Source organism: Muscardinus avellanarius (genome assembly GCF_963383645.1).
Source record: "Muscardinus avellanarius genome assembly, chromosome: 16".
Taxonomy (NCBI): Eukaryota; Metazoa; Chordata; class Mammalia; order Rodentia; family Gliridae; genus Muscardinus; species Muscardinus avellanarius.
This window is the reverse complement of record NC_137802.1, coordinates 54,359,476-54,376,015: the sequence shown is the minus strand read 5'-3', so window position 1 is coordinate 54,376,015 and position 16,540 is coordinate 54,359,476. Positions and strand designations below refer to the sequence as shown.

Genomic DNA, 16,540 nt, shown 5'->3' with positions numbered 1-16,540 from the left:
TTGGGTTTAATGCCCAGTACAGGAAAACAAAAAACACAAGGAATATGAGGCTACAGATTACTCAAGCAATATATGACAAACTTAAATCAAATCGCATCCTCTAGCAAAAGGCCTTTTTAAAAATAAGATTTTTAGCTGGACGTGGTGGCGCACACTTGTAATCCCCACGCTTGGGAGGCTGAGACAGGAGGATTGCGCAGGTTCGAAGCCACCTCAGCTGGCTAAAGAGACCCTATTTCCAAATAAAATATAAAATAGGTCTGAAAGTGTAGCCCAGAGGTAGAAGGCCCCTGGGTTCCATCCCAAGTACCACCAAAATACTACTACTACTACTACTATCTTTACTTTTCAGCTATTTTCAAGATATGTTGCAAAAATGAAACAATATCTAAAATGTTATTATCAGGGCGGGTGGTGGCACACACTTGTAATCCACACTTGTAGTCCCCAATGCTTGGAAGGCTAAAACAGGAGGATCATGCAGGTCTGAAGCCATCCTCAGCTGGTTTAAGAGACCGTTTCCAAATAAAATATAAAATAGGTCTGGGATTATAGCCCAAAAGTAGAAGGCCCCTGGGTTCCATTCCCAGTACCACCAAAAAAAAAAAAATTTAAAAATAATAATAGCCGGGTGTGGTGGCGCAAGCTTGTAATCCCCGCGCTTGGGAGGCGCAGGTTCGAAGTCAGCTGCGCTGGCTTAAGAGACCGTTTCCAAAAATAAAAAAAATTGGTCCTGGAGTGTAGTCCGGAGGTAGAAGGGCTTCCAGGAACCCCAGTACCCCTAATAATAATAATAATAATAATAATAATAATAATAATAATAAAAATGTTATCTCTTCAAAATTTTCAAAGATAATTTTATAATTAGAAGACAAATACAAACTTATTCTTTTCTTTTTCTGGTGAATTGAGTAAAGAAGCCAAAAAGTTTGAATTTTAAGATTTTCCTTTTTTTTTCGGTACTAGGGATTGAACTCCAGGGCATTTTACCTCCGAACTACACCCCACACCTAGCTGGGTGTGGTGGCGCACACTTGTAATCCCCACGCTTGGGAGGCTGAGACAGGAGGATCGCACGAGTTCAAAGCCAGCCTCAGCTACTTAGTGAGGTTTTCAGCAACTTAATGAGACCCTGTTTCCAAATAAAATACAAAAAAGGTCTGAGAATATAGCCCAGAGGTAGAAAGCCTCTGGGTTCCACCCCCAGTACCACCACCACCAAAAAAAAAGAAAAAAAAAAAAAAAAGCCCTACACTCCACACGTATTTTTTATTCTTTATTTTGAAACAGGGTCTCACTAAGTTGTGGAGGGCTTCACAAGTTGCTGAGGCTGTCCTTAAATCTGTGACCCTCCTGTCTCAGCTCAGACGTAGGATGTCCCTGGGTCCATTCCCAGTACAAAAAAAAAAAAAAAAAATCCACAAGGAAAGAAGCCAGATGTGGTGGTGTAAAACTGTAATCCCAGTACTTGGAAGGCTGAGACAGGAGGATCACAGGTTCAAGACCAGTCTTAGCAACTTAGTGAGACTTAGTAATATAGTAAGATCCTGCTTCAAAATAAAAAAATGAGCCAGGCGTGGTGGCTCATGCTTGTAATTACAGCGCTTGGGAGGCTGAGACAGGAGGATCACACAGGTTTGAAGCCAGCCTCAGCTATTTAGTGAGGCTCTCAGCAACTTAGTGCGACCCTGTTTCCAAATAAAATATTTTAAAAATTGGTCTGGGAGTATAGCCCGGAGGCCGAAAGCCTTTGGGTTCCATCCCCAGTACCACACACACACACACACACACACACACACACACACACACACAAAAGAGTTGGGCTGGGTGGCACACGCTTGTAATCCCAGCATTTGGGAGGCTGAGACAGAAGGATTGCCCTATTTTTTATTTATTTTGAAATGATCTTACTAAGTTAATAAGAGTCTTACTAAGTTGCAGAGGCTAGTCCTTCTTACTCCGTCTCCTAAGTACTGGGATTACAGGCATGTGCCACTGCTACCTGTACATCTTATGCACATATCAAGGTTTTGGGGTTTTGTGTTGTTTTTTGTTGTGGTGGAGCCCAGGGGCATTTTACCTTTGAGCCACACCCCAGCCCTATTATTTATTTTGAAACAGGGCATCACTAAATCACAGAGGACCTCACTAAGTAGCTGAGGCTGGCCACAATCCTCCTGTTTCAGCCTCACAAATATTGGTATTACAAGTGTGCTCTACTATATCTTACATCCCAAGTTTTAATAGTTCCTTATTTGAAGAGTTAAAAATTGTGAATTTAGCCGGGTATGGTGATGCACACTTGTATCCCAGTACTTGGGAGGCTGTAACAGAAGGATCACAAGTTCAAAGCCAGCCCTAGCAATTTAGTGAGACTCTCAGAAACTTAGTGAGACCCTGTTCCCGAATAAAAATAAAGTAGGTCTGGGGGTGTAGGCTCGAGATAGAAAGCTCTGGATTTCATCCCCAGTAACACACACACACACACACACACACACACACACACACACACACACACACATTCTAAATCTAAGCCAGGTATGGTGGTGTACACTTATAATCCCAGCACTTGGAAGGCTGAGACAGGTGGATCACAGGTTGGAGGACAGCCTTGGCAATCAACCCTAGTGAAACCCTCTTCAAAAGTAAAAACAGCTGGGCGTAGTGGCGCACGCTTGTAATCCCAGTACTTGGGAGGCCTCAGCTACTTAGTGAGGGCCTCTGCAACTTAGTGAGACCCTGATTAAAAATAAAATAGAAAATAGGTCTGGGGAGGCTGGGCATGGTGGCACACACTTGTAATCCCTGCACTTGGGAGGCGGAGACAGGAGGATAGTGCAGGTTCGAAGCCAGCCATGCTGGCTTAGGAGACCCTGTTTCCAAATAAAAATATAAAAAATAGGTCTGGGAGTGTAGCCCGGAGGTAGAAGGGTTTCCAGGAACCCCAATAACACCAAAAATAAAAAAAAAAAGAAAAAGAAAATAGGTCTGGGAGTGTAGCCCAAAGGTATAAAGCCTCTGGGTTCCATCCCCAGTACCACAAAAATAAATAAAAATTTTAAAACTGAAGAATCAAAAATAGAGCAGGGAGTGTAGCTCGGAGGTCAAATGCCCCTGGGTTCCATCCTCAGACCTGAAAAGAAAAAAAAAAGAAGAAAAAGAAAAAGCCAAATGTGGTGGCGCACTCTTGTAATCCCAGCATTTGAGAGGCTGAGACAGGAGGATCGCAATTCGCGGACAGCCTCAGCTATTTAGTGAGGCCCTTTGCAACTCAGTGAGACCCTGTTTCAAAATAAAGAATAAAAAATAGGACTGCGGTGTAGCTTGGAGGTAGATACCTCTGGGTTCACTCTCCAATATGAAGACACACACACACTGACATGTAATAACTATAAATATCCTGACATAAACACAATGTAAGTCTTATTTTCTTATACAGAAGAAATATAATTCTGGCTAAAAATGTGTTTTGTTTTTGTGTGGTACTGGGGATTGAACCTAGAAGCATTTGCCACCATACCTGGTTAAATGTGCTGGTATTTTTGTGTGTGTATGTGGTACTGGGGATGGAACCCAGGGGCCTTCTACCTCTGGACTACACTCCCAGACCTATTTTATATTTTATTTTGAAACAGGTCTCACTAAGTTACTGAGAGCTTCACTAAGTAGCTGAGGTTGGCTTTGAACCTGCACAATCCTTCTGTCTCAGCTTCCCAAGTACTGGGATTACAAGTGTATGCCACCATGCCCAGCATAAATATGCTTTTTTTAGTACTGAGGACTGAATCCATGGACTTTCACACACTATACCTCTAAGTTTTCAGATACTAAAAATGTGTTTTATTTTTTAAATATTTATTCATTCATGTATTTGTGGCACTGAGGATTGGGCCCAAGGACATTCTACTTCCAAGCCACACCCATAGCCCTTTTTATTTTGAAACAGGGTCTTAGTAAGTTGCTGAGACTGGCCTCAAACTTGCAATACTCCTGTCTTAGCCTCCCAATATTAGAACTACAGGTATGTACCACCATGCCTAGATTGTGTGTGTGTGTGTGTGTGGTACTGGGGATTGAACCATCATTCTACCTCTGGGCTACACCCCAGTCCTATATAATTTTTGTTTTGAAACAGGACCATGCTAGGCTGCTGAGAGTTTCACTAAGTTGCTGAGGAGGCTGTTTTTGAACCTATTATCCTCCTGGCTTAGCCTCCTAATTACTGGTATTGCTTGCTTGCACGACCACACCCACTTGTTTTATGTTTTGTTTTGTTTGGTACTGGAGACTGAATGCAGGGGCATTCTGACTGTAGCTATACCCCCAGCCATATACATACATACATACATACATACATACATACATACATACTATATATATATATATGTATTTTTTTGGGGGGGTGGTACTGTGGTTCCTGGAAACCCTTCTACTTCCGGCTACACTCCCAGACCTATTTTATTTATTTATTTATTTGGTGGTACTGGGGGTGGAACCCAGAGTCTTTCTACCTCCGGGCTATACTCTCAGACCTTTTTTTTAATATTTTATTTGGAAACAGGGTCTCACTAAATTGCTGAGAGCCTCACTAAGTAGCTGAGGCTGGCTTCAAACCCGTGCGATCCTCCTGTCTCAGCCTCCCAAGCACAGGGATTACAAGCGTGTGCCACCATGCCCGGCTCCAGACCTATTTTATATTTTATTTGGAAACAGGGTCTCTTAAACCAGCTGAGGGTGGCTTTGAACCTGCAAGATCCTCCTGTCTCAGCCTCCCAAGCACGGGGATTACAAGCGTGTACCACCATGCCCGGCTTCCCAGCCATGTTTTATTTATTTATTATTAATTATTTATTTTTGGTGGTACTGGGGTTCCTGGAAGCCCTTCTACCTCCGGGATACACTCCCAGACCTATTTTATGTTTTTATTTGGAAACAGGGTCTCTTAAGCCAGCGCACAGCTGGCTTCGAACCTGCACAATCCTCCTGTCTCTGCCTCCCAAGAGCGGGGATTACTAGAGTGTGCCACCACGCCCGGCTCATAGTTTTTATTTTTAAACAGGAAATCACTAAATTGTAGATGGCCTTGTGAAGTTGCAGAGGCTGAATGGAAACCTATGATCCTTCTGTCTCAGCCTTCCAAGTACTAGAATTACAAGCATGTGCCACCACACCCTGCTGTTTTATTTTATTTATTGGTGGTACTGGGGTTCTTGGAAACCCTTCTACCTTCGGGCTACACTCCAAGACCTATTTTTATATTTTTATTTGGAAACAGGGTCTCTTAAGCCAGAGAGGCTGGCTTCGAATCTGCGCAATCCTCCTGTCTCCATCTCCCAAGTGGGGGGATTGCAAGCATGCGCCACCATGCCCGGCTGTTTTATTTTTATTTATTTTTTTACGGTACTGGGGATGGAACCCAGGGGCATTCTACCTCCAAGCCAAACCCCCAGCCTTGCTTTTTTATTCTTTATTTTGAAACAGGCTCTGAGTTGCAAAGGGCCTCACTAAGTAGCTGAGGCTGTCTGCGAACTTCCACCCTCCTTGTCTCAGCCTCCCAAATGTTGGGATTACAAGTATGAGCCACCAAGTTTGGCTTGTTTATTTTACTTTATTATTTATTTATGTATTTAGCAACTTCCCAAGTGCTTGGGATTACAAGCGTGTGCCACCATACCCAGAGACTTTTTTTTCCCACTGCTGGGGATCAAACCTGGGTATCACACATACTAGGCAAGTATCCACTGAGTTACATGCCTAACCCTATAAAGGCTTTTTTCTTTAGAACCTTTTATAATTTTATTCCTTTACCTCAATTTTTTTTTTTTTTGGTGGTACTGGGGTTCCTGGAAGCCCTTCTACCTCCGGGCTACACTCCCAGACCTATTTTTACATTTTCATTTTTGGAAACAGGGTCTCCTAAGCCAGCGCACGCGGCTGGCTTCGAACCTGCGCGATCCTCCTGTCTCCGCCTCCCAAGCCCGGGGATTACAAGCGTGCGCCACCACGCCCGGCTACCTCAATTTTTTTAATCGTAGACTTACTTTGACTTGTTTTCAGTGGTGAATAATCCAAAGTGACAAAAAACTTGTTTATCTTTTTGAAATAGCGTAAGCTGGGCGTGGTGGTGCACACTTGTAATCCCAGTACTTGGGAGGCTGAGACAGGAGGATCATGGGTTCGAGGACAACCTCAGCTCAGAGGTAGAATGCCCCTGGGCTCCATCACCAGTAATGATGTAAATAAATAAAAAATAAGTAAATAAGTAAATAAATAAAAAAGTAAATAAGTAAATAAATAAGTAAATAAATAAAAATAAGTAAATAAATAAGTAAATAAAAATAAAAATAAATAAATATAATATAATATATATAATATATTATATATATTATATAATATATAATATATAAATAAATATAAAATATAAATAAAGTAAATAAAAATAAAAATAAGTAAATAAATTTAAAAGTTGCTTACGAGATAGGGAAATAACTCAATGGTAGAGGGCTTGCCTAACATTTGCAAGGCCCTGAGTTGTTTTTCCTTATATAATTTTTTTTAAATTTACAAGTTAAAACCCAGCTAGGTATCATGGCACAAGCAGTAATTCTAGTACTTGGCAGGCTGAGACAGGAGGATCACAGGTTCAAGGCCAGCCTCAGCAATTAGATTATAACTGATGACAGTCAGTGAGATTCTCATCAGCTTAGAGACCCTGTTTCTAGGGCTGGTGTATAGCTCAGAGATAAAATGTCTCTTGGTTAAATTCCCAGTAACCCCCCAACACATAATTAATAAATAGTTAAAATCATCGCTACTTGGAAGTCTGAGGCAGAAGGATGGCAAATTTGGGGAAGCCTTGGCAAATTAGCAAGACCCTGTGTCAACAAATATAAAAAATAAAAAGGGCTGGAAATGTATCTCAGATACAGAGCATCTCTGGGTTCAATGCCCAGTAGTGCAAAAATTATATGTAATTTAAAAAATTTTTAAATGAGCTGGGTGTGGTGGTGCATACATGCTTGTAATCTCAGTTCTTGGGAGGCTGAGACAGGAGGATTGCAGGCTTTCAGCTTAGTGAGGCCCTCCACAACTTAGAGAGACCTTGTTTCAAAATAAAGAATAAAAAATAGGGCTGGGGCTGTAGCTCAAAGTAGAATGCCTCTGGGTTCAATCCCCAGTACTACAAAAGATAAAATAAAAAGATTAAATAGCTGCTTAAACAAAAAAAAAATTTTAACTTTCTTTTTTGGTGGTACTGAGGTTCCTGGAAGCCCTTCTACTTCCGGGCTACACTCCCAGACCTAACTTTTTATATTTTTATTTGAAAACAAGGTCTCTTAAGCCAGCGAGGGTGGCTTCGAACCTGTGCGATCCTCCTGTCTCTGCCTCCCAAGCGCGGGCATTACAAGTGTGCGCCACCATGCCCAGCCAAAAGAAATATTTTTAGACAACAAGATAAAGTGTTGGGAATAAAAATATATTTGGGAGGATACTTTTAAGTACATTTACATTGCAAAGTAAACTCTGTGGCTAGGGATGTAGCTCAGTGCTAAATGTGTTTTGTTTTGTGGCACAGGAGATGGAACTCAGGGGCATTTTACCTCTGAGCTACACTACCAGCTCTATTTTACTTTTATTTTGAAACATTCTCATTAGTTTGAAGAAAGCCTCACTATTTGCTGGGGCTGTCCTCGAACCTGTGATCCTCCTGTCTCAGACTTCCAACTACTGCGAATATAAGTGTGCATCACCATGCCTGGCGCAAAATAATAAGTTCTTACCATGCACAAGGCACTGAGTTCAGTGTCTTAAAAAAAAAAAAAAAAGCCAGGCATGGTGGTACATGCTTGTAATCCCAGCACTTGGGAAGCTGAGACAGAAGGATTGCACAGGTTTAAAGCTACCCTCAGCTACTTAGTGAGGCTCCCAGCAACTTAATGAGACCTTGTTTTCCAAATAAAGTATAAAATAAGTCTGGGAGAGCTGGGCGTGGTGGCTCATGCTTGTAATACCAGCATTCAGAAGGCTGAGACCAGAGGAACACGGTTCGAGGACAGCCTCAGCTACTTAGTGAGGCTCTCTGCAACTCAGTGAGACCCAGTTTCAAAAAAAAAAAAAAAAAAAAAGGCAGGGGGTGTAGCTCGGAGGTTGAATGTCTCTGGTTTTCATCCCCAGACCCGCAAAAAAAAAAAAAGAAAGAAAGAAAAATGGTCTGGGAGTATAGCCTGGAGGTAGAAAAGGCCCTGGGTTCCACCCCAAGTACCAAAAACATAAAAAAATAAAAAATAAAAAAATAAAGGCAGAGAAGAATTGAGGCATAAAAATAAATTCTATTAGAAAAAGCAAATCCTACTTGGTGTGGTGGCACAGGCTTGTTATCCCAGTATTTGGGAGGCTGAGACAGAAAGATTGCAGGTTCATGGCCAGCCTCAGCTACTTAGTGAGACCTTGTTTCAAAATAAAGAATAAAAAATAGGGCCAGGAGCTGGGCGTGGTGGCTGCACAGCTTGTAATTCCAGCACTTGTGAGGAGGAGACAGGAGGATTGGGGAGGTTCGAAGCCAGCCTTGCTGGCTTGAGACCCTGTTTCCCAATAAAAATATAAAAATAGGTCTGGGAGTGTAGCCTGGAGGTAGAAGTGTTTCCAAGAACCCCAGTACCACCAAAAAAAAAAAAAAAAAAAAGTCTGCAAATATAGCCCAGAGGTAGAAAAGGCCCTGGGTTCCATCCCTAGTACTACCAAAATAGTAAAATAAAAAATTTAAAAAATGCCAGGCGTGGTGGTGCATGCTTGTAATCCCCACACTTGGGAGGCAGAGACAGGAGATCGCACTGGTTCGAAGCCAGCCATGCTTGCTTAAGAGACCCTGTTTCCAAATAAAAATATAAAAATAGGTCTGGGAGTGTAGCCCAGAGGTAGAAGGGCTTCCAGGAACCCCAGTACCACCAAAATAATAATAATAATAAAAAAAATAGGGCTGGGGGTGTAGCTCAGAGGCAGAATGCCCCTTGGTTCCATGTCTAATACCTCAAAAAATAAAAAATAAAGAAATAAAAAGAAAATCCTTTTTAAAGGATTGGTTTAACTTTTGTATTCTTGGAAAAAACAAATAATTTGGTGGATTTATACATAATTATACTTCAAATATCTGGATTCTTTTCAGTTAAAATATTTATGAAAAGGGCGTGATGGCACATGCTTGTAGTTCTAGTCTTGGAAGGCTGAAACAGGAGGATTGCAGGTTGGAGGACAGCCTCAGCAAGTATTGACTCATCAACCTAGCAAGACCCTGTTTCAAAATAAAAATAAAAAATTAAGAGCCGGGTCTGGTGGTGCATGCTTGTAATTACTGTACGTTAGAGGCTGAGACAGGAGAATATAGTTTCACAACCAGCCTCAGCTACTTAGTGAGGCCCTCTACAACTGAGACCCTGTTTCAAAATAAAGTCAAGTTAGGGGTGTAGCTCAGAGGTAGAATGCTCCTGGGCTCAATCCCTAGTACCACAAAAAAAGATATATGTATATACATATACATATGTATACACCTTCAAGTGCCACCATGCTTGGCTTAAATGTTACCTCTTATATCACTGTTATTCTTAAAACAGCTAAATGAAATTAAATCTAGAAAAGCTGGGCATGGTGATGAAAGTCCATTTTCCCAGTACTTTGGAGACTGAGACAGAAGGAGCGCAGGTTCCAGGCCAGCCTAAGCAATTTAGTGAGAGCCTGATTCAAAGTAAAAAAACTTAAAAGGGCTGGGGTGTAGCTCAGAGGTAGAATGTCCCTGGGTTTGACCCATGGTGCAAAACAAATAAATCCAAGCCCAGTGTGGTGGTGCACGCTTGTAATCCCAGTACTTGGGAGGCTGAGACAGGAGGATCACAGGTTCACAGTCAGTCTCAGTTACTTAAGCCCTCTGCAACTTAGTAAGACCTTGTTTCAAAATAAAGAATAAAAAATAGGGTTAGGGGTGTAGCTCGGAGGTGGAATGCCCCTAGGTTCCATTCCCAGTACTGAAAAACAAATAATAAAAATAAAAATTTTAAATTCAAGTAAAATTTAGTGGAAATGTAAACATCATAGGGTACATAAAGCCGTGTTGGTGGTGTACTCTTGTAATCCCAGTACTTGGGAGGCGAGACAAGAGAATTGCAGGTTCACAGCCAGCTTCAGCAACTCTGGTGAGGACCTTTGCAACTTAGCGAGACCCTGTTTCAAACAAAATAATAAAATAGGGCTACGGATGTATTTTGAAGGAAGAATACCCCTGGGTTCAATCCCTAGTACCACAAAAATAAATAGACAGCATTAAGAGTCTGGTTCTAGCCGGGTGTGGTGGCGCACACTTGTAATCCCAGCATTCGGGAGGCTGAGACAGGAGGATCGCGGTTTGCGGACAGCCTCAGCTACTTAGTGAGGCCCTCTGCAACTCAGTGAGACCCGGTTTCAAAATAAAGAATAAAAAAATAGGGCAGAGGGTGTAGCTCAGAGGTAGAATGCCCCTGGGTTCCATCCCCAGACCCGCCAAAAAAAAAAAAAAAAAAAAAAAAAAGTCTGGTTCTGAGCCGGGCGTGGTGGCGCACGCTTGTTATCTCCGTGCTTGGGAATGAAACATCTAGGTTTCATTTGGGGTTTGTCATTTAGGGTACAAATTTCCAAATCTCAATCTCTCCACCTGTACAGTGGGCATAACATAAGGTTGTAGTGTGGATTATGTAAAATTATTTAGTTAGTTGGTATTGGGGATTGAACCCAGAGGCATTCTAACCTTCAAGATACATCCCCAGCCTAATTTTTTTTTATTTTTTTCAAGGCGCTGGGGATTGAACCCAGAGGCATTCTACCTCCAAGTTATAGTCTCAGCTTTATTTTTTATTCTTTACTTTTAAACAGGATCTCATTAAGTTGTGGAGGGCCTAAGTAGCTGAGGTTGTGTAACCTGCCATCCTCCTGTCTCAGCCTCTCAAGTAATGGGATTACAAGCGTGCACCACTATGCCCAGCACTCTGATTTTATTTATTTGGAAAAAGGGTCTCATTAGGTTATTGAGAGCCTCGCTAAGTTGCAGAAGCTGGCTTTGAATCTGCAATCCTCTTGTCTGAGCCTCTCAAGTACTGGGATTACAAGCACGCACCACCACACCCGGCTTAAGTAAAATGGTTTATTATTGTGTGTGTGTGTGTGTGTGTGTGTGTGTGTGTGTGTGTAGTATTGGGGATGGAACCAAGGGGCTTTCTACCTCTGTTCTACACTCCCAGACCTATTTTATATTTTATTTGAAAACAGGGTCTAAGTTACTGAGAGCCTCACTAAGTAGAGGCTGGCTTCGAACCTACAAGATCCTCTTGTCTCAGCCTCCCAAGTACTGGGATTACATACATACCGGTTTATTATTATTATTATTATTGTGGTACTGGGGGTAGAACCCAGGGGCCTTTGACCTCTAGGCTACACTCCCAGACCTATTTTATATTTTATTTGGAAACAGGGTCTCACTAAGTTGCTGAGAGCCTAAGTAGCTGAGGCTGGCTTTGAACCTGTGAGATCCTCCTGTCTCAGCCTCTGGCACACACTTGTAATCCCAATACTTGGGAGGCTGACACAGGAGGATAGAAAGTTTGAGGCTACCCTCAGCAACATGAGAAGGTCCTTAGAAACATAGTGAGACCCTATTTCAAAATATAAAAACGGATGGTGGTGTAGCTCAGAACAGCACCTCAGCCAGGACCTGTAATCATGGTACTTTGGAGGATTGAAGGCTTGAGAGCAGCCTCAGCAAGTAGTGAGACTCTCATTACTTAGGAAGACCCTGTTTAAAAAATAAAAATAGGGCTGGAGGTGGTAGGTCAGAGGTAGAATGCTGAATGCACCTGGGCTCAATCCCTAGTACCACACACAGAAGAAGAAGAAGAAGAAGAAGAAGAAGAAGAAGAAGAAGAAGAAGAAGGAGGAGGAGGAGGAGGAGGAGGAGGAGGAGGAGGAGGAGGAGGAGGAGGAGGAGGAGGGGGGGGGGAGGGGGAGGGGGAGGGGGAGGGGGAGGGGGAGGAAGGGGAGGAGGAGGAGGAAGGGAGGAGGAAGGGGAGGACTACGATGAAGACTTCTGGGTTCAATTCCCAGTACAAAAAACAAACAAGCAAATAAAAGTACAACAGTATTGACAATGATGTCCTGGTTAAACAAGTTCAAATGAAAATGACTTATCTTACCCTAAGCCTAATTTTTTCTTTCTTTTTTTTGGTGGTACTAGGGATGGAACCCTGGGGTATTGTACCTCCAAGCTACACCCCCAGCCTATTTATTTTTTTTATTTTTGAAACAGGGTCTGAGTTGTGAAGGGCCTAAGTAGCTGAGGCTGTCTGTGAACTGTGATTCCCGGTCTCAGCCTCCCAAGCACGGGGATTACAAGCATGTGCCACCATATCCAGCAGGATTTTCCTGTATTTTTGATGTCATGTTATACTGAGGACAAGATAAAAACAAGAGTCAATGAAAAATCTTACTGTTATTTTCAAAGCCAGGTATGCATTTTGTAAATTTTGTATTTATTTATTTATTTAGGTGGTACTGGGGTCTCTGGAAGCCCTTCTACCTCCGGGCTACACTCCCAGACCTATTTTATACTTTTTTATTTTTGGAAACAGGGTCTCTTAAGCCAGCACGGCTGGCTTCGAACCTGCGCGATCCTCCTGTCTCTGCCTCCCAAGCGCGGGGATTACAAGCGTGCACCACCACGTCCAGCCTAAATTTTGTATTTAAAATGTCGTCAGCTTTTACTTAAAATGTCATTGGTGCTGGGCGTGGTGGGGGACCACTTGTAATCCCAGTACTTGGTAGGCGGAGACAAGATCACAGGTTTGAGGGCAGCCTTGGCAACTAGGAGACTCTCATCAACCTAGCGAGACTGTTTCAAAAGTAGAAATAAGGCTGTGTGTGTGGCTTGGAGGTAGAATGCTCCTGAAGTTAAATCCTCCAGTATTCCAGTACTAAAATAAAATCTCACTAGCTTTCTGGTCTTTTTTTTTTTTTTTTTTTTTTTTTTCTGGTGGTACTGGGGTTCCTGGAAGCCCTTCTAACTCGGGGCTACACTCGCAGACCTATTTTATACTTTTTTTTTTTTTTTTAGAAACAGGGTCTCTTAAGCCAGCGCAATCCTCCTGTCTCCACCTCCCAAGCCCGGGGTTTACAAGCGTGCGCCACCACGCCCGGCCTGGCTTTCTGGTCTTAACTGTGGGGCCACTTAAACACCTATGAACCCGTCTGGGTACATGAATGCAATTTAGAATAAATCGTCTAATGAAGGGTTTGGATTTATTAAAGGACCTGCGATTTGTAGCAATCATAGAAGGAAGTGGAGCCAGTCAGCATCACGCTGTTGAATACGTCGGATAATCGACTGCTGGGGTCGACGCTGAGGTTCCAGCAGCGATTCGCACCTCCACGGAACGCTACTTTAGGCTGCACAAAACAAGAATAGAAAACTTTAGACTTTACAAAAAAATAAAGACACGGAGAGAGAGTCACCAGACAGTGCGGACTGCCCCGCCCTCGACTCTAGCACTCAAGTCCGAATCCTCTTAGCGGACCCGGGGTCGGGGCCCCGCTCGCGGCCCCGGGGTTCTTCCCTCCGCCCCGCGAGCCGGGCCGGGTCCGCAGTCGACGCCCTGACAGGACCACGCCGGCCCGCCTCAGCCGCCCGAGGCGCCGCGGCCCCGCGCCCCGCCGCCCCCGGCTCCTCAGCCACGTCGCCGCGCCGCGCCCACCGGGCCGCCCTCCTGAAAGAACCGCGGTGGACGTCCAGCCGGGCCCTCGAGTCCCTCCCTCAGTCCGGGCGTGAGGGCCTCTCACCTCCATGGGGCCCCCTGCCCTCCCGGGCTAGGTCCGGCTCCTGGGGGACGAGGGTGAGGGGCGTCGAGGCCCGGCGCCCTCGGCCTGCACCCCGCCGCCGCCGCCGCCCCGGGCGCTGCCTGGAGCCGGTCTGTGGAGGGGCGGGCGCGCGATGGGGGCGCAGAGGCCGTTACATCGCCAGCGCCGGGCTCGCGCCCCGCACGCGACCAGGCACCGGCCGGCCGCGCCGCGCCCCGCCCCGCCCCGCGGGTGAGGCCCGGCCCCCGCCTCGCACCCCTCATTGGCCCGCTGCCCAGCCAATGGGCGGCCGTCTCCAGCGCCTGTTACCCCCTCAGAGACAAGGCTCCGACGGGGCGGTTAGCCGACCTCGCTTTCCTGCAGCTCGCCAGCTTTTCCCGCTCAAAGTAAGCTTGTTCGGGATTGGTCGGAACTGGCGAACAGCAGCCCGGTGATTGGCTGGTAGGGGCGCTTCTCCGTTGGAGAGGCGGAGGAGGCGCTGGGAGGATTTGAGAAGTCAAGCAGCAACGGACGGATAACCCCAAAGTTACCGGCTGCTGCCCCCTCCCCCTCCCCCGCGCCAACGTTTGTGCTTTTGCTCCTGGGCCCCTCCCCTAGTTCCCAGAATCCTTTGGAGCCGCCCAGAGACCAATAGAGCTAATAGCCGTTTTCAGAGGGCGAGGACCCCATTCCGGAGTTGGGCGTTGGGAGACCTCCTCCGAGAGAGCCTCGGCCCAGGGGCCGCGAAGGTATTGGGATCTTAATGTGACTCTTGAACAAAGTTCACCCTGACCTCTACTTACCCAGAAACCCGTCCCGGCACGCAACAAGCGTGAATGGGGGGGGGGGGTGAACTGGCTTGGAAATGCAAGTTTTTTTGTTTTTTGGGTTGTTTGTTTGTTTGTTTGTTTGTTTTTTGGTGGTACTGGGGTTCCTGGAAACCCTTCTACCTCCGGGCTACATTCCCAGACCTATTTTATATTTTTATTTGGAAACAGGGTCTCTTAAACCAGCGAGGCTGGCTTCGAAACTGCGCGATCCTTCTGTCTCCGCCTCCCAAGCGCGGGGATTACAAGCGTGCGCCACCACGCCGGGCTGAAATGCAAGTTTTTAATGCCAGACAATGCTGGGGGGAAATTTTTTTTTGTTGTTGAAATATTAATGGAAGTAGCTGGGTGTGGTGCTGTATGCCTGTCATCCCAGTACTTGGGAGGTTAAGACAGGAGGATTGTAGGTTTGCAGCCAGCCTCAGACACTTAGCGAGGCACTCTGAAATTTAGTAAGACCTTGTGTAAAGTGCCAAGCATGGTGGCACATGTTTGTAAGGTTCGGAGGCTTACAAACGCTTTGTAATCTTGGGAGGCTGAGATAGGAGGATTTGGGTTCGCAGCTAGCCTCAGCTACTTAGGCTCTCCGCAATTTAGTGAGACCCAGTTTCAAAATAGAATCGGGCTGGGGATGTAGCTCAGAGGTAATATACCCCTGGGTTCAATGTCCAGTACCTCAAAAATAAAATAAGAGCCGGGTATAGTGGCACACACTTGTAATCCCAGTACTTGGGAAGCTGAGACATCAGCCTCATAGATTTGAGGACAGGCTCAGCAAACAGTGAAACTCTCATCAACCTAGTGAGACCCTGTTTCAAAATAAAAATAAAATCGGGTTGGGGGCATATCTTGAAAGTAGAATGCCCCTGGGCTCAATCCCCAGTACCACAGAAAGAAGGAAAGCAGGCAGGCAGACAGTTTGCACTTTCAGGGTGGTGATACCTTTTTGTGTGTGTGTATGGGTGGTACTGGGGATGGATGGAACCCAGGAACATTCTAACTCTGAGCTCTCCCCTCAGCCCTATTTTATTTATTTTGTGTGTGGTACTAGGATTTAGCCCAGAGGCATTCTACCCCCAAGTTATACCCTCAGCCCTATTATTTATTTATTGTGGGTCTGGGAAAGGAACCCAGGGTCATTCGACCTCCAAGCTTCATCCTCTGCCCTAATTTTTATTTATTTTGAAACTGGGTCTCACTAAGTTGCAGAGGGCCTCACTAAGTAGCTGAAGCAGGCTTGAGATCCTCTGAGATCCTCCTGTCTCAGCTGTGATTACAAGCATGCGCCACCAACACCCGGCTTCTCAGCCCTATTTTTTAAATTTTATTTTGAGACAGGGTCTCGCTAGGTTGATGAGATTCTCACTATTTGCTGAGGTTGTCCTCAAACTTGTGATCCTCCTGTCTCAGCCTCCCAAGTATAGGATTCCAACTATGCACCATCATTCCTGGCTTATATTTTTTATTTTGAAACAGGCTTTCACTAAGTTGTGAGGGGCCTCACTAAGTAGCTGAAGCAGGTCTGAGATCCTCAGAGTAACTCTGAGATCCTCCTGTCTCAGCCTCCGAAGCTTACAAACATGTGCCACCATGCTTGGCTTTTAAAAAAAATTCTAATGAAAATTCCACTGATTTGAATGGGCTGCAGGCCTGCTGTAATTCAAACCATGCAATTTTTCTCAGGTTTCTCTCACTTAGGACCCAAGTTGTACTTTTTGTTGTTGTGGTGGTACCAGGGATAAAACCCAGGGACATTCTATCTCTGAGCTCTACTCCCAGCCTGATTTTTTTTATTCTTTATTTTGAAAAAGTCTCTAAGTAATGGAGAGCATCACAAGTTGCTGAGGCTGGCAGTAAACTTGCGATCC

At 44.8% G+C, this 16,540-nt stretch overlaps 1 protein-coding gene across 1 annotated transcript in view; it reads right to left on the bottom strand.

Annotated features, from left to right (window-relative positions):
* The window catches only part of MEIOC (meiosis specific with coiled-coil domain), a gene marked incomplete at both ends in the record, with an annotated part of 29,464 nt that extends 15,610 nt beyond the window's left edge, over nucleotides 1-13,854 (bottom strand). Inside the window, 2 exons of the mRNA XM_080714089.1 lie at nucleotides 13,324-13,481; nucleotides 13,587-13,854. Coding sequence (XP_080570215.1) covers nucleotides 13,324-13,481; nucleotides 13,587-13,854 — 426 coding nt within the window. The remainder of the gene's footprint in view (nucleotides 1-13,323; nucleotides 13,482-13,586) is intronic.
* Nucleotides 13,855-16,540: the final 2,686 nt, after the last annotated feature.